This window comes from Microcaecilia unicolor, chromosome 8, assembly GCF_901765095.1.
Source record: "Microcaecilia unicolor chromosome 8, aMicUni1.1, whole genome shotgun sequence".
NCBI lineage: Eukaryota > Metazoa > Chordata > Amphibia > Gymnophiona > Siphonopidae > Microcaecilia > Microcaecilia unicolor.
Genome location: NC_044038.1, coordinates 32,593,244 through 32,614,992, shown reverse-complemented (window position 1 = coordinate 32,614,992; position 21,749 = coordinate 32,593,244). Strand labels below are relative to the sequence as shown.

Sequence of the window (21,749 nt, the reverse complement as noted above, 5' to 3'; positions counted from 1 at the left end):
AAATTAGGGCCTTTACATGAGAACATTATATCCCTAAATCTTTCTCCCTTCACCTCCTGAATGGTTGAGGTTACCAACTAAAAATCTGACTGGACTGCAAGCACCAATTTATACGTTAAGAAGAGAAGCTCCTTCTTTGAGTAGCAGCTAAGCTAGCTTCTTGTGTGGGGTTCTCCTACTGCTGTCACTGAGCTTAGCATATATCAGTTCTACAGCATGAAGCTTCTACAAGCTTGAGTTGAACTGTAGTTGACAGCTAAAGAAGCAACTCCCGTCCTTGAGCAAAGCAGATACCATTGTTTACTTTTGGCCTTATATATTGCCTGTCTCTCAGCTTAATGTTTCATCCTTGAGTAGTTTGCATGAACAGTCCCAATTAGAAAGGGAGAACTTATAATTTAAAGGACACCATGTCGTGATTTTGTTTTTTTTTTACCCCCCTCTTTTCAAGCATTGGTCTCATAAGATGTCTTACCAACTTTATTCATTACAACCCGATGGATTGTAGATACATAAGGGATCGAGAATGTTACAGTGGGAACAGCTAACTTAACTGTTGACACTCTCAGAAAAACCCGGTGCAAGAAATATTGGCTTGTACATATGATATGTGGAACACTAATTGCAGGATAAGCACAGTACGCACCCGATGTAGATGAGCTGCTTTGATTTCTTTCAAAGAGCTCAACCTTGCTGAAGTTCTGTTTTTACAGCTCTTTCTATCCTTCACACCAAACAAAATGGGAATGGCTGTGTTCATGCACACTTCCCTGGTGGGAATACAACTTAGTAAATGGTGTCTTCGGTTCCTTACCTCAGTTTATTATTAGTTGAGGAAATCTATAAAGAAGCAATCTGGTCTTTCATTTACACTTTCACCTCACACTTCTGTCTAGACAGATCCTTCTGTGTTCCCTGGCATATTAGGGCATATTAAGTTGACTTTTCTACTATTAACAGATGTCCTCCCCCATCCCTCATGGTTTATGCTTTAATTTTTTTTCTTTCTTGGACTATTGTAATATTCTGTCTTTAGGGTTAACACAAAATGTATTATCCTGTTTACAATTAATTCAAAATATGGCTGCAAAAGTAATCCCTCAGTTACTGACATGTTTACATTGGTTACCATTGGAGTCCATATTGAGTTCAAAGTTGTGTTTTGTACAAAAAAATATTGAATAGAATGAATCTGATTTACCTGGTTAATTTGATTTGTTCTTAAAATAGACCAGGTAGACAGCTGCATTGTAATAAATTAGACTTGTCATTACTTTCACAAAGTCGATTGCTATCTTCTCATAAGAAATTATTTGCAGCTGTGGCTCCACAGTTGTGGAATTTTCTCCCTGTAGAATGAGGTCAGAGCACTTATTATATGCACTTCAGTTTGTGCTTTTAATTTTTGTTTCTTTCTTGGGCTGTTGTAATATTCTGTCTTTAGGGTTAACACAAAATTCATTATTCCGCTTACAATTAATTCAAAATATGGCCGCAAGAGTAGTCCCTCGATCACTGACATCTTTATTGGTTATCATCCTAGCGCATATTGAGTTCAAAGTTGTGTTTTTTACAAAAGAATATTGAATAGAATGAGTCTGATTTACCTGGTTACTTTGATTTGTTTTCATTCTCAGAATAGACCAGGGTATGCAGCTGCTTTGTAATAAATTAGACTTGTCATTACTTTCACAAAATCGATTGCCATCTTCTCATGAGAAATTATTTGCAGCTGTGGAATTCTCTCCCTGTAGAATGAGGTTAGCGCAATATTATATACACTTCAGTAAAATATTTAATTCTTGTTTTTTTAGAAAGTATGGTTTATGATTTTATTTCTGTTAACTGTTGTCTATTTATGTTAGGCTTAATGCCGTGTTTTGTAAACCATCTAGATCTCTGGTACTTGACAGTATATACAAGTTATATATTACTATTACTCTTTTCCAGTTCACTCCTAGAATGTGACATGTTAGGAAAGAAGAGGTAATCCTTGGCTTGGGATGCCCCACTGTGGTTGATTTTTATCCTGTTAGTTCATTGAGAAAGTAGAGCTGCTTATGTGTTATGGGAGTGCTTCATAGATAACAAGATATCACATATTCCTCATGCACCTTTTTTTTTTTGATGGGGGGAGAGGGAGGTGTATGTAAAGCTTTATGAGGTATTGGGGAGCAGACACTGTAGAAGTCCCTGAGCATAATTGGAAAAACTGATGTCTGAGGTTTGTGAGAAAAGGCTACCATTTCTGCTGTCGGATGACATTGCATATTGCTTGTCTGATTTATCCTGCTGTTTTACAGAGAATCCCATTACAAGTAAGCAACTCAATTTTTGTGTTGAATGAGTTTTAGAAAATGTTGCTTTTCTGAGTGATTATTCCTAGAGCTTGCACAATATAATTCCCTGGCTGCTACGGTCTTCACATGGTTTGTTTGTTTTAATGTGTGATTTTCCATTTTTTTTCCTTTTCCTCTTCCCTCTCCTTCCCCCCACCCCAAACAGTTTTAGCTGCTGAATAATGTAAAATTAAAACCATTCTTTGATAGAGCAACAGACAAGAATGCTAGCAATTTCCTCCATGTTTAAAGATCCAACAAAATACAGCCGGAACTCCCCATGCTTTCCACCTTGTGATAATTTATGAGCTTAAGAGAACTCGCTCCTGTGTTGAAAAGTATTGGCCTCTGGAATCAAGAGCTATTTTAAAATTCTATTAATAATGTCTTGTCCTGAGACATTAAGGATATGAATTCTTCCTCTTACATTGGTTTGTGTGTTTTGCATACAGTCTAATCTCCAGGTGCAGCCAATAATCCCTTGCTTTTTATTATCTGTTTTCCAGGCATTGCGGTGTTTGGCTATTCAATGGCTGTATCTATTGGCGGCATATTTGCTTCACGGTACCTTCACCTGGATTTGCTGCACAATGTCCTCAGATCACCCATAAGCTTCTTTGAACGGACACCCAGTGGGAACCTTGTGAACCGCTTTGCAAAGGAAATTGACACAATTGACTCCATAATCCCCCAGATTTTCAAAATGTTCATGGGTTCATTGTTTAATGTGATTGGTTCATGCATCATAATCCTTTTGGCCACTCCCATAGTGGCAGTCATCATTCCACCTCTGGGACTTCTTTACTTTTTTGTTCAGGTAAAATGCAGTCTTGTATATTTTGGTGGCTGTTTTCAATTATTACAACGCTTTCTAGTAAGATATGGGAAGGGGTATATGTGTTGAATTAAGGATGGGACATGTAAGAACTGAAGAGGAAGATAGTCGTGCCTGGGTGGCCTATGATAATGAAAACAGGAAATCCCAAAAGCACTGGTAATACAAATACTGCAAACAAAAACCAGGACAAATGCTACTAATGCTTTGTATTTACCTATATAAATTATCCCAAATATTTTTTTATTATTTAATTTTTTTGAGATTTTTTAAGAAGAGTACCCTCCGCTTTAGTAGTTAATAATAACTTATTCCAGGTGGAATAGCACTTCATTCATTTGGTTACTCTTCATATTGCCACCTCTAACGTGCTATTTGTATCTCAAGTGTTAATGCAAACAATCATAAAATAACCTTCACCAAACTTGTAGCTGCTGTCACTTCTAAAAAGTTGCCAAAGCAATAATTAAAGCTGAACTTATCTTTAGAGTCCACGTCCTCGCTGACTCAATGCTCAAAACTGTCAAAGAGCGGGGGAAAAAGACTGCTCTCCCCTGGAATCGCCCAATTTTCCGTAATGGGATTAATCTGATGCTCAAAATAGAATTTCTCTTGCAAATTCCGAAAAATTCTTGCTAAATCAATACGAGTAGAAAAGGAGTTGTGTGGCACGGTGGGGAAGAAAAATTTATAAGAGCTGTACAGTAGAGCATTCAGTGCTTGAAATGTAAAATTGATATTCCTTAGCGTCCCTCCGGACCAGACCAGGATTGGACTGATGGGCTGTGCTTGCCTACCAGCCTGGTCCGGTCCGGAGGGACTAAAGGAAAGCAAATTAGCAGGTAAGGTCTAATTTCTCCTTGTACATACAGATCTTATTGGTGCCTGTGATGGCTGAAGCACTCTCTTACTGGTGATAATGATTCTAATGTAGACCTGATCTCTGTTGTGGTAACAGATGAACAAGCATTAGCAGAGGGAATAAGTGCCACCATTTGTATGGTGTTCTGGTTGGTGCTCAGCAATGGCTATCACTAAAACCAACTCTTTTCCTGCAACCCTAGTTTAATGTATTATGTGATAAACCATTGTCCATAAAAAAAAAATCAAAGCAGCGATGATCCCTTTTGCATTGGTTTGAGATCCTTTGCTGGGGTGCAGTGGGGCTGTTTTTCCCTTTCTTTCCTTTCTGTACCTGCATTATTCACAGCTGTGACTACAATTCGATAAACTAGGCCCTCACATTTATGTGTTCGTTATGTGCATAAATGGCCCATATGTTTGCACATATGCACTGACATTTAAATCTCTCCATGGCATAAATGCACAGGTGGCAGCTGTGCATATCTTTCAACTGAAAGGAAGCTCTAAAACAAGAGGACATAAGATGCTAAAGGGGGATATGCTCAAAAGTAATCTAAGGAAATATTTCCTTATGGAAAGTGTGGTGGACACGTGCAGTGACCCGGTGGTGGGAGATGAGGACTGTATCTGAATTCAAGAATGCACAGGACATGCATGTGGGATCTGTTAGGTGGAGGAAGATATAGGAGATAGTATGGCTGGGCAGACTGAATAAGCCATATGGACTTTATCTGCCGTCATTTTCTATGTTCCTAAATGCAAAAATTCTGCCTAAGCGCCATCTTGCGAATACGTGCTTAACTTAGTGTATTTGCAAGGAATGTGTACACAGGGGTAGGACATAGGTGGGGGTCCCACTTACAGAATAATGTGTTAGCATGGGTACTTGCCATATTTAGGTGCCTGCACATAGCTCGTAAGTGCAGGTGCCCAGATGTTAGGGTGCCCAGTGTCAATACTGGGTTATGCTAGTATTCTGTTACAGAACCTAGTTGCCTTGGTTCTAGTATAGAATAGACTTCTACTGTAGGACCTCAAGGAACCTAAATGGAGATTCCTGGTTATAGAATTTCCCCTTAAATGCATTTAAAAATTATGAAAATGTATAACAATTGTTCATGTAGCCCGAAAGGTATCATGGCCCCCTCCTCCACAGTAAGCACTTCATGTACTAAGGCATGCTTTCAGAGAAATTGCAACTTCTGGCGCTTTTTGTGTATTTAAGCTGTTAACCAACTTGTGTGTTTGCTCTCAGAGGTTTTATGTGGCTACCTCCCGTCAGCTGAAGCGCCTGGAATCAGTTAGCCAGTCACCAGTATATTCTCATTTTAACGAGACCCTCCTTGGTGTCAGTGTCATTCGAGCTTTCGAAGAGCAGAAGCGCTTCATACAGATAAGTGATTTGAAGGTTGATGAACACCAGAAAGCTTATTTCCCAAGCATCATTGCAAACAGGTGAGCTTGGCCAAGGGCAATGAATTATCTAACCGTTACCAAGCAATTATACTGAGCACTTTGCACCTGGGGTAAATCTATTAAACAGCCCCAGCAGAGGACACCAGGATTTATAAAGATAGCTATTGTATTTGAAGCAACATTAAAATGGCTTCTTTGGCAAAAACCTGGGCTAAATATTGGTAAAGCTGAGGCATTGTGGATATCAAGGGGAAATTAATTCCTCACATATAGGGAATTTGTTTAGAGCCCAAAGGGTAATAGATTTTGGAGTTAGAACTGACTCAATATCACCACAGAGTTTTGCTGTTGTGACATTGGTGTGTTGTTTGTCTGCTACTCCAACACTTAATGTTGACAAGATATAGCATTTAGTTATTTTGGCTTGCCATTTGGAATTCATCCTTTGCAGTTGCAGGGAGAGTGAAACTTCCTGTTCTGCAGGGGAAAAAAAAACCCCTCAAAGCTCGGTTAATTTCCTCAGTCTTTTCATTGAGCAAAATTGAGCAGTGGGTAATTTGGAAAACTGCATCCTAAATAATCTAAATATATTTAAAAGTGGAGCTGAGATGGAAGAATCAAATTAATTTTTTAGGATTATATTAAGTTTTCATTTTTATATAAATTAGATCTGAAATATAACTGTAATCTGTTTAGATGTGTAAAAACATATCAAATTTTTTAGACTAAAAACCAAACCATATAATCTTTATTCACGAAAAGCTAACTCAAGTTTGCTCTGTGACTTGACAATAGAGCCAATTGCTACCATGCAGCCTCATGGGATCCTGTGGTTTCTCTGGGGCTCCCAAGAACTAGGCATGCAGTAGGAAAGATGCACTTGGGCTGTGGGACAGAAGATGGACAGTGTCTGCTGCAAGAGTGGCATCTGTTGGCAGTAAGGAAGATTCAGCCTCAGAGAGATCTCCTTTTCCAGTCTCTGTGAGAAGGGAGCCATTGTTGCAAATTTCTGGGGTGGAAAAGGGATAGCTGAAGCATGTAGTTACCCACTGACGTATTCAGGCCCCAATGCAGGTTCTAGAGGCCATTAACACCGGACTAGTGTCCACATTTGCTCCCGCCAAATGCTGAAAGCCGATGAGCGCGTCAAACAATGAGCTTGCTGACTCTGAGTGCAATGAGCTTGCAAATGCATGCAAAAGAAGACCTCCCACATTCCTCCCCAATGCTCAGTGGGCAGCGTGCAAAACAAGGGCGCTCCTTCTGCGGCAAACCCTACGCCAGCTCTGAGCTGGCGATAGGGTTGTGCTGAGCTAGGGAGGAATAGGGAGATTGGTGTTGCTGACTCAAAAAAAAAAAAAAAAAAAAAAAGAGAATATCCAAAAGAATTATGGAGACAAGTGTGCATTTGCAAAGTTTTTAACAGTTGTGTATTCTGTGTATTGTTGAGCCCTTCGATATTTCTAATCCTTGCACCAGGAAGACAGTCTGGATGCTCTGAACTGCTTGCCTTTATTACAAGCTTGCGAAGAGTAGCCAGATTCAGAGCACATACTAGTGCGAAACTCAAAATGAGGGATTGGTGCTGTTGGTGAATAAACAAATACAACCCTTCAGCTGCACTTACTGGCAGCTGTTCCTCCTCCTCCCCCCTCTGGCGTTCTGGGCATGCGCTGAACTTAATGCACAACTCTTCAGCACGTGTGCTAGACGCTGTCCTCCCGTGGATCTCCCTAATGTTCAACACTAACAACATGTCTAAATTTGCACATCATTAGTGTTGAGCATTAAGGGGGTTCCTTTGCTGCGCTGTTGTGGCGGTATTTTTCCAGCACTGTTTAGAACAGTGCCGGACTTTTGAGCAATTGCCTCCCAGAACCCTACTGTTGGGCTTTTTATTTTTTTCTGCCTGTTTCTGATCTGTGTACGTGTGGAAATTTGTCAAACTTATTCCATTTTTTTTTACCGCACAAAACTGATACCAGAGCGTTGTGTGCAGCTTACAAATAAACATTTATAAAATATCGCTAACAATATCAGCTGATTAGAAATTCTCAGAAAATATGGACTAAAGAGAGACTATAGTAGAAAAATCGGTGACGGTTACTGTGGTAGCACCACACTAAATACATGAAGTAAAAAGAAGTAACCAGTGCCAAAGCAGAAGTAAGCATGTTAGAATATGAGCTGAAAGGGGAGGTAATAAAAAATAATAGTTGTGTAATTAGGGCACATTAATCTGTTTGAGAGTTTGCTTTCTCATACCTGAGCCGTAATTGGAACTTCACATTTACCTGCAGGTGGTTGGCTGTAAGACTGGAATTTGTTGGAAACTGCATAGTCCTGTTTGCAGCTCTGTTTGCAGTGATTGCCAGACAGAGCCTCAGCCCTGGATTAGTAGGACTTTCAGTGTCTTATGCATTGCAGGTATTTCCGTGGGTTTAATTGCATATATACGTTTAATTTTTAAATGGAAAATTCTGACTCTCTAGCTTAAAGATAAGTAGAAAGGTCGAGTGGATGAAAAAGATGGGGAAGCGGGGAGGGGGGGTTAAATAAATGTAAAACTATTGATGAGGGAGGGGAGTGTCAAATGTTCAGATACATGTTATAAGAGTTAATGGAAAGGCATATGACACTTTTGTATTGATGCTGGTTGTGTTGAATCAATAAAAAATTTATATTAAAAAGAAAGGTCTTGACATAAGGGATTAGGGTTTCATTCAAACTTGAACTAGGCAGATTCATCCTGGCTGGAGTTTGCAAAATCTATGCAATTACCTGAGACCTAATAGAAAAATGGACTTTTTGCTGTAGGTCTCAGTTAAGTCAGTATAAACCCTCAGTATATCTGGTAGATTTTTGTAGATTTTGCTGATGCCATACGTTCCTTCCCCCCCCCCCCCCCACACACACACACAAATGTTTCTCTTCTTTTTCAACCTGGAAGTCTGTAGATTTTATTAATTTGTTTGGAAACCTCTCTTAAAGAAGTTCATGCACCCTTTCATGTGGAGGAGTGGCCTAGTGGTTAGAGTGGTGGACTTTGGTCCTGGGGAACTGGGTTCGATTCCCACTGCAGGCACAGGCAGCTCCTTGTGACTCTGGGCAAGTCACTTAACCCTCCATTGCCCCAGGTACAAATAAGTACCTGTATATAATATGTAAGCCGCATTGAGCCTGCTAGGAGTGGGAAAGCGCGGGGTACAAATGTAAGAAAAAAAATATCATTAAACATTTGCTAAGTGAAGCTTTCAGATGGTCAAATATGCACAGTAATATATATGTTCTAGTGAAGTTTATTGTATTGAAAGAGGAAATAGGAAATGTAGGCTTAGAGAGACAGGTCCTGTTCATATGCAAAGGTATGTGATGGCTTTCCTAAGCCTAAATGGCTGCCAACGGTCTATGGACTTTCCTTCAGGAATTAGTATAAATCATTCTTAAACCCAGCTATGGGAAGTGCCTTGACCACATCTTCCAGCAAAATATTCTGCAGCTTAATTGTATGCTGAGTTAAAAAAAAAGATACTTTTTGTAATTTGTTTGAAATGTGCTACCAATTATTTTCTTGGGCCGTCTCCCTGTCTTAGTATTTGAAAGAGCAAACAACCGTTCTTTATTTACTCTTTCCACATCCGCTGATGATTTTATAGATGGCGTATCTCCCTTCAGCTGTCTCTTCTGCAAGCAAAAGAGCCCTAACCAGTTTAGCTTTCTTTTCTTTTTTTTTCATATGGTGGCAGTTCCGTTCCCTATATCTTATTTGTTGCCCTTCTACTATAATAAAAAGCAACCTCAACGTTCTGAGGACACTGACGTCACTGAAGTCAGTCAGTCTCCCAGAACGGTTCGTGGATTCATGGTGGTGAAGCCACCCCACAGACCCGTGCCCCGCCCTCGCGTCAAACGTCATGACGTCGAGGGCGGGAAAAAAAAATCACCTAAACAAACGGTTGACCCCCCCCCCCCTAAAGCTGCAGCTCAACACAAGGACCTCCAGCACCCCCCTGCAACAACCCCCTCCTGAGACACCCACCTTTGCGTTGCTTTGCTGGCGGGGGACCCGAAACCCCGCCAGCACAAGCCCTGTCTGCTCACTACGGCGTCATCTTCGGCGTTCCTAGCCTGTGGAAGCAGGGCTTCTGTGCGTCTGACGTCCTGCACGTGCATGACGTCAGACGCACAGAAGCCCTGCCTCCACAAGCTAGGAACGCCGAAGATGACGCCGTACTCAGCACACAGGACTTGTGGTGGCGGGGTTCCGGGTCCCCCGCCGCCAAACCAACGCGAAGGTGGGTGCGATGGGCACGGTGGGTCGGATGGCTGCGGCCGGATGCATCGCCGTGGGTGGGATGGTGCCGGGAGGGGGGGCATCGCACCTCACAGGCAACTGCTCAATGAGGAAAACCTTGCTAGCGCCTGTTTCATTTGGGTCAGAAACGGGCCTTTTTTACTAGTTTCTTTATATTTTCTGTATTATCTTCTTGAGAGAGAGTACATAAGTAATGCCATACTGGGAAAAGACCAAGGGTCCATCGAGCCCAGCATCCTGTCCACGACAGCGGCCAATCCAGGCCAAGGGCACCTGGCAAGCTTCTCAAACGTACAAACATTCTATACATGTTATTCCTGGAATTTTGGAGTTTTCCAAGTCCGTTTAGTAGCGGTTTATGGACTTGTCCTTTAGGAAACCATCCAACCCCTTTTTAAACTCTGCTAAGCTAACCGCCTTCACCACTGTCTCCGGCAACGAATTCCAGAGTTTAATTACACGTTGGGTGAAGAAAAATTTTCTCCGATTTGTTTTAAATTTACTACACTGTAGTTTCATCGCATGCCCCCTAGTCCTAGTATTTTTGGAAAGCGTGAACAGACGCTTCACATCCACCTGTTCCACTCCACTCATTATTTTATATACCTCTATCATGTCTCCCCTCAGCCGTCTCTTCTCCAAGCTGTATAGCCCTAGCCTCCTTAGTCTTTCTTCATAGGGAAGTCGTCCCATCCCCGCTATCATTTTAGTCGCCCTTCGCTGCACCTTTTCCAATTCTACTATATCTTTCTTGAGATGCGGCGACCAGAATTGAACACAATACTCAAGGTGCGGTCGCACCATGGAGCGATACAACGGCATTATAACATCCTCACACCTGTTTTCCATACCTTTCCTGATAATACCCAACATTCTATTCGCTTTCTTAGCCGCAGCAGCACACTGAGCAGAAGGTTTCAGTGTGTTATCGACGACGACACCCAGATCCCTTTCTTGGTCCGTAACTCCTAACGTGGAACCTTGCATGACGTAGCTATAATTCGGGTTCTTTTTTCCCCACATGCATCACCTTGCACTTGCTCACATTAAACATCATCTGCCATTTAGCCGCCCAGTCTCCCAGTCTCGTAAGGTCCTCTTGTAATTTTTCACAATCCTGTCGCGATTTAACGACTTTGAATAACTTTGTGTCATCAGCAAATTTAATTACCTCGCTAGTTATTCCCATCTCTAAATCATTTATAAATATATTAAAAAGCAGCGGTCCTAGCACGGACCCCTGAGGAACCCCACTAACTACCCTTCTCCATTGTGAATACTGCCCATTTAACCCCACTCTCTGTTTCCTGTCCTTCAACCAGTTTTTAATCCACAATAGGACATTTCCTCCTATCCCATGACCCTCCAATTTCCTCTGTAGCCTTTCATGAGGTACCTTGTCAAACGCCTTTTGAAAATCCAGATACACAATATCAACCGACTCCCCTTTGTCCAGAAATGCACACTGTACTCAAGGGGCACGGTTATATAAAGGGTGCTAAAGGGCTCCAAAAATCTGTACACTGAGGTAGTATTCTATAATAGCATCTAGGCACCCAGATTACATTATAGCATAGAGCGTAAGTTGGCATTTGCATGCCAACATTTGGGTACTGTCACACCATATAAAAGGTGTAAATGTTAGCACTTGTGCACACAACTTAAATTATTCTATTAGCTTTGCGCATAATTGTGCAGCCTGACCCTATCCCCCCCCCCCCCCCAAAATAAAAAAACTATGTAGTTACATGCTGTAGCGCTTAGGCGCTATCTGTAAAGTTTTTGCCTCTTTGCGGATGATACCAAAATCTGCAATGGAGTAGATACTCCTAATGGTGTAGATAACATGGGGAGGGATTTAGTGAAGCTAGAGGAATGGTCTGGAATTTGGCAGATTTATGCACTTGGGCTGCAAAAACCCATGGGAACCGTATAGTTCAGGAGGTGAAGAACTTTTTCTGCACGAAACAGGAGCGAGTCATCGTAGGATGATGTTAAGGTGGCCAAACAGGTAGAAAAAGCGACGGCGAAAGCTAGAAGGATGCTTGGGTGCCTAGGGAGAATAATAGCCATTAGGAAAAAGGTGATGATGCCCTTGTATAAGACTGGTCAGACCTCATATTAGAATATTGTGTACAATTCTGGAGACCACACCCTGACACACGTATGCAACTTTGCTTTCACCCAGTGTGCTCTTGAATGGTCATTTTATGGCATTTCATGCAATCACAGCATGCTAAAAAATGTTTATTTCCACAGCAGTGGAACTTGAGCAGAACTGATTTTAAGTCCTCACCCATCAGCAGAGGCAACTTCTGCTATCAGTTCTTTCTCTAGATTCCCCCATCCTATATCGCATTCCACCTTACTTCAGCCCAGTCATTGTAGTGACAGTCCCCATCACACCCCTTCTGGAACTGTGCAATCATAAGCCCTTGATCCAGCCTCTATGTATTTCCATTGCTTGATGACTTGCCTCCTCCCCCCTGCCCCTTAGGACTTGTGATCACCCCTTCTGCAGCATTCCCTGCTCTGGCTGACCTGGGCAATAAACCTGGTGCTGAGAGTTCCAGCTCAGGTAACTCTACATAGTAGTGCATAGTCAACCCTTTTGAACTGGTGAGGGGGAGAGGCATTTAAATAAACATGGGAAATTTTTTAAAAGTATGCTCCACGTTCCCACCTTTTGCTTTCTTCTTCCTCGTTCCCACTGCTTGTTTAGTCCTTTGACTTTAGTCTGAGCATCGCTTCGTGCATTTTTTCTTCCATTATATAACTGGAAATAGAACCACAGCATGCGACTGGGAAAGTACATGGCCAGAAAATTTGGCACACTTTTTTTTTCCATGGTTATGTCATGACTGCAATGTAAAAACGTATTGCTTTCCAGACCATTCTGGCTTCCTACAGAATTTCAGGCCAGAGGAAGTGTCCTGACATTGCTTAAAAAGGAATTACTCAAGTCTCGCTGTTGCAGCTTCTGCAACTTGTAAAGCCATTCATGCAAATTTGGATATCTAGCACCTTCCAATCTGCCAAGAAGTGCTTAGATTGTCAAGGCTGAATATATTCAGCAAAGAACCAGCTGGATAAATGCTTGCTATGTAGCTGGCTTTACTGCAGATGCTCTATGTTGAGAAGAAAACAATTGCACTTTCAAATGCTTTTCTGAGTTTTAATATATTAAAATAAAAATGATAGAAAGCTAAAATGTCTCTTGTATTGAATATATTTTTTTACATGTAGTAATGCCGTTTGCTTGCCTGGAGCTTTTCCTGCCTGTTCTTTTAAATGTTAAGTTCACTGGCAGTTGGCAATGTTACATTCCTGTATTCTGCAATCACTGGCTATCACAGCTGAAAGGGTAACTCCTGATGCTTCAAACTGGTTACATCCCTGGTGGCTGGAAAAAGGCAGTTAATTACTGAGGTTGGTTTAATATAAACCGGGAGAAATGAGTCATTCTTGCAGCTGGGAAATAAGGGCTGACTGCTGTTGAGGAGAAACCTTGTTGTGATCTGTATTGTATCTGTTTTTCAGTTCAGTTTCACAGACAACACAGTCAAAGGGCTGGGAAATTGCTGTGTTCTTCTGATGTTAAATTGTACAGCGCTGCGTAACCCTAGTAGCGCTTTAGAAATGTTAAGTAGTAGTAGTAGACTGAACGAGGGCACAGGGCTTGATACTGGAAGCAAGTATTCTCTGAGGACAAGCAGGCTAATATTCTCACATGTGAGTAATGAGGTCTGCGTTGCATCTGTCCGGAGCTTGTTTCAGGCTTTCACAGAGCTCTTTGGAGCATGAGTAGCGCTCCACTGCGCATGCACGAGTGACTTCCCACCCGCTGCGAGAGCAAGGGACCAACAGTTTCTTTTTTTCCGTGGTGAGGAGAGGATGTGTGTGTTTCTTCTCTCCTCACAGCTTCTGGTTCGGTTTTGAGCTTCTTTTGGTGCCTTATTTTTGCTTTCTTTTTTATTATCTCATTTGCTTCTGTATCTCATTCAGGTTTAGTTTCTTCCCGTTCAGTTTTTTTTTCTTATATTTACCGCGCTTAGTAGTCTGTACGTGGCTTGTTGGGACAGTCCCTTATTTTTTTCTCTGATGCTTCGTCTTTTTTGAGGCACCATTGAGTCTTTCCTGTTTCTTTTGAAATTTTCCAGTCGCTTCAGCACCATTTCTGATGTTTTCAGACCATTTTCTGTAACTGCCATGGAGTTGGCATAGGCATCGAGGTCTGCAGTGACGGCGGTTGCATTGGCATCAACTGCTTTGGCAGACATGGACGAGAGCAGTGTCGAAACCTACAAGACATCCAGCAGCTGCTCCTGCATGGGTCTCTGAGCATCAGGACCAGACTTCTTGCTCCTTGAGTTGCTGGCGGATGGAGTGCATCAACGTCGAGGGTCCTTGTGTCTGCCATGCTACTCCATGCAGCCTCTCATGGTCTTTAGCCTGCGGTGAGGCCTATGATGCCGATGTCGCATTCGATACCGGTTTTCGACATCCATGTCTGTTGGCATTGGTGCAGGGAGTTTTGTTGGAGTTGAGGCTGCAAACCACTCCTCGATGTCTCTCTCGGGGTCATGGTTCAGGCAGCCTCAGTATCAGCTTGCCGCTACTCCTTGAGCCTGGCTGGGATTTCTTCATAGTGCTTTAGCACCGGAAGTGCTTGCAGCTACAGTGTCTCTTGACTCAGTTCTGCATGGTCCTCAGCCTTCAGTGGGCCTCTGATGCCGGTGTCGCATGTGGCATTGGCATCAACCATCACTTGTGTTGGTCGACGTCCATGCCTGGAGTTTTCATGGGAATCAAGGCTGCAGAGTATTTCCTGGCATCATGGTTCCTCAAGGTCGAGGCACTCAGTCTCAGCCTGCCCATGCGGAGTTCCTGGCTGAAACCAATGAGAGGTGTATGGGAGTCAGCTGAGAATCCCAGATACTTCATGAAGGGAGGCGTCCTGGGCAATTCCATCTGACCTCTCCATCTGCGAGCCTTTCCTTCCCTCCTATTGTCAAGGCCTTAGTGGCTGCCATTCCAATTCCTCTAGAGGTGGATTGTTGACCCAGGGATCAACTCTTAGAGATCTTGATCTACAAGTCGCCTCCTAGAGGAGCTGTTATATTCCTGCCCCACCGCTCTTAACTGATGGTCTCTTACGGAATTGGAAGCCCCTTCTGTCAGCTCCACTTTTTCCAGATACACAATATCAATCAACTCACCTTTATCCACGTTTGTTCACCCCTTCAAAGAAATGTAATAGATTGGTCATGCAAGATTTCCCTTCACTAAATCCATGTTGGCTTTCTCTCATTAAGCCATGCTTTTGAATATGCGCTGTAATTTTGTTCTCAACAGTCTCTACCATTTTGCCTGGCACAGACATCAGGCTCACCGCTCTATAATTTCCCAGATCACCTTTGGAACCTTTTTAAAAAATTGGCATTACATTGGCCACCATCCAATCTTCCAGTACCATGCTTGATTTTAAAGATAAGTTACATATTTCTAACAATAGTTCTGCAAGTTCATTTTTCAATTTTTCAGTTCTGTCAGTACTTGGATGAATACCATCAGATCCAGGCGAATTGCTACTCTTCAGTTTGTCAAATTGCGCCATTACATCCTCAAGTTTATAGAGATTTCATTCAGTTTCACTGACTCATCAGCTTTGAATACCATCTGTGGCACCAGTATCTCTCCCAAATCTTCCTCTGTGAAGACCAAAGCAAAGAATTAATTTAATCTTGTCTATGTCTTTGTCTTCCCTGAATTCCCCATTTAATGCCCTTCAGTCATCTAGTGGTCCAACTGATTCTTTTGCCAGCTTCTTGCTTTTAATATACCTAAAAAAAATTATGTGTGTGTTTGCCTCCAACGCAATCTTTTTTTTTTTTTTCAGTCCCTCTTTGTCTTCCTTATCAGTGCTTTGCATTTGACTTACCATTACTTGCTCCTTGTGTCTCTGGGCAAGTCACTTAACTCTCCATTGCCTGCCGCATTGAGCCTGCCATGAGTGGGGAAAAAGCGCGGGGTACAAATGTAATAAAAATAAAAAAATTATGCTGTTTCTTCTTATTTTCAGTTGGGTCCTTCTTCTATAATCTGAAGGATTTTCTTTTAGCTCTAATAGCTTCCTTCACTTTATCTTTTAACTATGTGGGCTGTCGTTTGGTCTTCATTCCTCCGTTTTTAATACACAGAATATATTTGGCCTGGGCTTCCAAAGATAGTATATTTGAACACCATCCACGCCTGATATAAAATTTTAACCTTTGCAGCTGCTCCTCTAAGCATTTTTCCCACTGTTCTTCTCATTTTATCATAGTCTCCTTTTTGAAAGTTAAATGCTAACGTATTGGGTTTCCTGTGTGTGCTTCAGAGCCGATATCAAATCTGATCATATTATGATCACTGTTATCAAGCGGCCCCAGCACCATTACCTTCTGCACCAGATCATTCGCTCCACTAAGGACTAGGTGTGTCATTTTTTTCTCCTCTTGTTGGCTCCTGTACCAGCTGCTCCATAAAGCAGTCCTTGATTTCATCAAGGAATTTCACCTCCCTAGTATTCCCTGATGTTACATTTACCCAGTCAATACCGGGTTAATTGAAATCACCCATTGTTATTGTGTTGACCAGTTTGCTAGCCTCCCTAATTTCTGATAACATTTCTACATCTGTCTGTTCATCCTGGCCAGGTAGATGGTACTACACTCCTACCACAATCTCATTTTCCCCTTTACACATAGAATTTCAATCCGTAGTGATTCCAAGATGTTTTGTTTCCTGCAGAATTTTCAATCTATTTGATTCAAGGTCCTCCTTAACATAGTCTACCCCTCCACCAGTTCGATCCACCCTATCACTACAATATAATTTGTACCCTACTATGACAGTGTCCCATTGGTTATCCTCTTTCCAACAGGTCTCAGAGATGCCTATTATAACTAATTTTTCATTTAGTGCAATATATTCTAATTCTCCCATCTTATTTCTTAGGCTTCTGGCATTCACATATAGACATTTCAAACTATGTTTGTTGTTCCTATTTACATCAAGCTCAGTACTTGACAGTATTAAATTACAATCTTTTGTCTGCTTTTTACTTAGACACCTGGTCTACTATGGTCTCTATTGCAACCTTGCTATCGGGATACCCTGTCTTCCCTGTTTTGGTGATATCTTTGAAAGATACCTTGTTCCGAACTATGCGTTTTTGAATGACTCAGTCTTCCCCCAGGTTCTAGTTTAAAAGCTGCTCTATCTCCTTTTTAAATGCCGATGCCAGCAGCTTGGTCTCACCCTGGTTAAGGTAGAGCCCATCATTCTGGAATAGGCTCCCCCTTCCCCAGAATATTGTCCAGTTCCTTACAAATCTAAAACCCTCCTCCATGTACCATCGCCTCATCCATGCATTGAGACTCTGGAGCTCTGCCTGTCTCTTGTGCCTTGCACGTGGAACAGGGAGCACTTCGGAAAATGCTACCTTAGTCGTGTGCTGGTAAATGTTTAACAACAGGCTCTCTCCCTGGGCCACCTCTTCGCCCCCCCCCCCCCCCCCCTCAAAATTGCAGAGATGGCTATAGCCGGGGGGGGGGGGGGGGGAATGCATTACTCTCTCCAGGAAAAAAAATAAATGATCCCAGGTTCCAATCTAATTCATGTTTAATGTGGGATAAAATGCCATAATAAGTAAATAAATGTAAACTTTTAATGTTGAGCACCTGATTCTCAAAGTGGACATATTCCAAACACTGTAATGAAAATAAAGTGATTTTTTTCTACCTTTGTTGTCTAGTGACTTTGTTTTTCTGATCATGCAGTCCCAGTATCTGATTCTGCTTCTATCTGTCCTCTTAACTCCGTTTCCAGGGCTTCCTTTCCATTTATTTCTTTACTTTCCTCCTTTCTTCTTCATTTCTTGCCCTACATCTGTAAGTAAAAGCTGGGTCCTCCGCAGATTTGACTGTCCAGTGGATCCAGCTTCTGCCTATTTTCTCCATCCATGAGCAGTTTTTCTCCTCTTCCTTTTCCCTCATCTCATCTCGTTCCTCTCTCTTCCCTCCCCTCCATCCATGTCCAGTATTTCTTCTCTCCCTTTCCTCTCCTCCATCCATGTCCAGCATTTCTTCTCTCCCTTCCCTTTCCTCCATCCATGTCCAGCATTTCTTCTCTCCCTTCCCTTTCCTCCATCCATGTCCAGCATTTCTTCTCTCCCTTCCCTCTCCTCCATTCATGTTCATCTCACTTCCTCTCTCTTCCCTTCCCTCCATCCACATCCAGAATTTCTTCTCTCTCCCTTCCCCTCCATCCATGTGCATCTCCTTCCTTTGTCTTCCCTCCCCTCCATCCATGTCCAGAATTTCTTCTCTCTCCCCTACCCTCCATCCATGTCCAGAATTTCTTCTCTGTCTCCTCCCCTCCCCTTCCCTTCATCCATGTCCAACAGTTCTCCTCTCTCCCTGCCCTCCCTTCCATCCACCCATTTCCAGCAACCCTCCTCTCTCCCCTGCCCTCCCCTCCATCCACCCACCCATGTCCAGCGACTCTCCTCTCCCCTCCATCCACCCATGGCCCTTGGCGCTCTCCTGCCATGCTTACCTCATTTACCGGAGCCGGCTCGCCGTGTAGAACAACAGGCATGTGAGCCGGCTCCAGCACACCACTGCCTGAACTTAAATTTGGCTTCCAGAACCTCTCCCCCACATTTTCCTATGTCATTGGTACACTACTGTGCTTTCTAGAGTCTATCTGTTAATGCTTTGGCAGAAAATTTACGTTTTAAAACTATGGGGAAAAAGGTATGGAGACTAGCTAATAAAGTTTTTTCCTTTTTTTTTTTTTTTTTTTTTAAAATTCTGTGTTTAACAATATCCTACAATTCCTCTTTTAAACCCAATCTGTACGTTACCTAGAGCAAAATAATGTCACTTACTAGAGAAATGTCCTCTTCTCTCAGAAAAACCGGTTTATTAGAAATATTGGCAACAGTAAGATTATCTTGTAGCAGTAACAGTGTTGGTCAAGAGACAATTTACTTATTCAGAATGTCCCACAATGATGGTGAAGTACTGAGTTTTAAGTACCTGTCATGGCAGAGTAAAAATAGCACATGCACCTAGTCCTGAATTAATAGGACACCTAACACCCTAGACACTATAAAACAAATGAGAGCAGTGCAACCTGACCATTGGAAAAGGCTCCCCCACATTCACAAACTTAGGAACTGAAGTCGGTCAGGGAGTTGATGAAGGAAGCAGGCAGAACAGAGGGATAAATTGGACGCTCCAATCTATCCCTCTGTCCAGCAGAGAGTTTAGCATTGCCCTTAAATTGTTGGACATATAATCCATTTTATGTCCAGCGTTAGATGTTGAGTAAAAGGGGGCATGGTTAGAGGTGTTCCAGGGGCAATTCTCACAATACATGTAAATTTATATGATTTATATTCATCTTCTGTACATTTTTAAGATGTACAGAGGATGAATATAAAGATTTTTGTCATGCTTGGTCATACAAAACCCAGGTTTTGATGTGGTTGAGTGATGTAAAAAGAGCACCGATATTCGTTACTTATAATTTATTCATATAACAAGATGTCTGTGGATACCTGTACTTTCAGTGGTGCTTGCTATACATGTAGTGTCACTGAACATATAACAAATTTGAAAGGTTGAAAATGGACTCAGTGTATACTGCCTTCCTCCATACTGAGCAGTAGGACAGTTGACTTCAGGATCCTAATTGTTCAGATGTCTGAGCTGCTTTTGAGGAGTGGTGTTGATGGTGTTGCTGGTCGGTGATGGCAGCTCTCCAAATTGAGACTGGTTGTTTTTCTCTGTCTGCAGATTACAACATACTTGAACTGGCTAGTGCGCATGTCTTCAGAAGTGGAAACCAACATCGTTGCTGTAGAGAGGGTCAAGGAATACTCCGAAATGGATAAAGAGGTGCTGTGTGGCCTGGCGGATTCTGTGTTTTGTTAAGTAACTTGCAGAGGGGGGGCTTGGCCTTTTTAGGAGATGTGTTTCTCCCTAGTTAGGGGCAATGGGACTGCCTTTGCATGACAGTATGCTGCTATTGTAGATACCCTCAGCATTTCTCATACCTTAATTGGGAAATAACCTTTTTCCTTCTCTATTTATGTAAAAACTAGCCTTGTGTTAGAAGGTATGAGAATTGACAATTTTTGTTTGCAAAATAAATCCTTTATCCTTCCTTTAACTGTAGCTAGGAAGAGAGTAGTAGTGTAGAGGCAAAGTAAGATAAGGTAAGTTTTTTTTTTTTTTTAGTGTTTTATGCAAGTATTGTCATACGGAGAGCTACACTTCAGTTCCAGGTTGAAATTTGCACAGTGAATAGTTTTATATTAAGAAACATGCCAACCAGACCAGGTTTGTCTGTCTGTCATTGAAGAGCAAACTACTTCTGTTTTTGATAAACAGGTCTGGTATTCAAGAGGACTAAGATATGCAAAGTAACTGGTTTATCAGACTAAACATGTTACATATATCAGATTTATGTTTTATTGTGAATATTCTGAAACCAGCTCTGAAGGAACAGAGTTACTCAACTAGAAATGCTGAGTAGGTTGAAATACTCCTCGAAGACCTGTAATATTTTGAGAGTGCTATATACCCTTAGATGGTGAGAAATAGAAGGAAGAATTTTTTTCCTTGGTTTGGGGTTGAGCATGTGTCAAGAGAGCATTAATGTCTTGGCTTGCTGTGCCCGAAGCCCTTGCAAAAAACATAACATGGTGTTTCAGTTCATCTTCCTGATGGATTGCATAAGAGGTCAGAGGACATCTTGTGTGGCTCCCAGAAGCAAGCCAGAGATCCTAAAGGAACATAGTGCTTCTTTTTTTTTTTGGCTCAGTGGTTTTTCTCCTCCTCCTTGTAATTCCCTCTGTTGGACTTTAATATCATAAGCTTTCAGTCACCATTACCTGGTGTCCCCCTCACATTGACTGTGGTGATGATCCTCGGAACCTTGCTCCTTGCAGAACCCTACATGGGTTGTTGCCACTAAGTGTCACATTTGCACCATTTGATGTTTGAGAAGCAAGAGTTTGATCTGGGAATCAAGCATAACTTTTGTGCATAGCACTGTGAATGTGTGCCACTAGGCCAGCCTAAGGAACAGAAGGCCTGATAATCATGTCAGCGTGGTGACGGGAATAAACCAAATGCTGGCCATTGTCTCTCTTATTCGTTGCTGTTGTCTGTATAGGTAGTGGCCCTGAATATACAGATACTCCTTCCACTATGCTGGCACTGTTTCTTTAGTTTAGATTTGCTATTCAGCAGGCCTAAACTAAACATATACATTATCTGCATAGTGGTTGACTATTGATGCTGTTGAGTTATTTTTTCAGCCCACCCTTACTCCAACCCAATCATGGCCCCCTTTTTATATGGGTAGTATTGAGTCATCAGATTTTCAAACCAGTGATACTGTGTAAGATTTGGAAATCTATAGACAGAAGTTATACATTCTCTGGTGGCTCAAGAATGTATAACTTGTTTTGAATATTGACCCAATAGTTTTTAATGAGAAAATTTTATTTTTTTTCATTTAAACTTTTAACATTAGACACCCTCAGACTTTTAGTGCCTTTTAGATTTCAAAACTTAATTTAAAAATTGTCCATTATTTGATTAATGTAGGGGAAGTTGTGTATTATGCTGTTATTTTATGCTTTGTTGATGGGTGTTTTGATAGCACTTTGCAGCTTTCTGGTTTTGACCTCCATTGCCCCAGGTACAAGATAAGTACCTGTGTATATGTAAACCGCTTTGAATGTAGTTGCACAATACCACAGAAAGGCGGTATATCAAGTCCCATTTCCTTTCCCCTTTCCCATCCCATTCACACTTGAAGCTTCAGCAGCTCCACCTATTGGCTGACAGGGTAGATTTAACTTCATAATGTCCTTTTTTATGTTCTGTGTGCTGCATTCACTGTATGTATTTAATTT

The 21,749-nt window shown here is 41.9% G+C and overlaps 1 protein-coding gene across 1 annotated transcript in view; it reads left to right on the top strand.

Moving 5' to 3' along the window:
* The window catches only part of LOC115475638 (multidrug resistance-associated protein 1-like), a 181,862-nt gene that overhangs the window by 137,947 nt on the left and 22,166 nt on the right, over positions 1 to 21,749 (top strand). The window contains exons 23-26 of the mRNA XM_030211527.1: positions 2,846 to 3,156; positions 5,294 to 5,493; positions 7,755 to 7,881; positions 19,618 to 19,719. Coding sequence (XP_030067387.1) covers positions 2,846 to 3,156; positions 5,294 to 5,493; positions 7,755 to 7,881; positions 19,618 to 19,719 — 740 coding nt within the window. The remainder of the gene's footprint in view (positions 1 to 2,845; positions 3,157 to 5,293; positions 5,494 to 7,754; positions 7,882 to 19,617; positions 19,720 to 21,749) is intronic.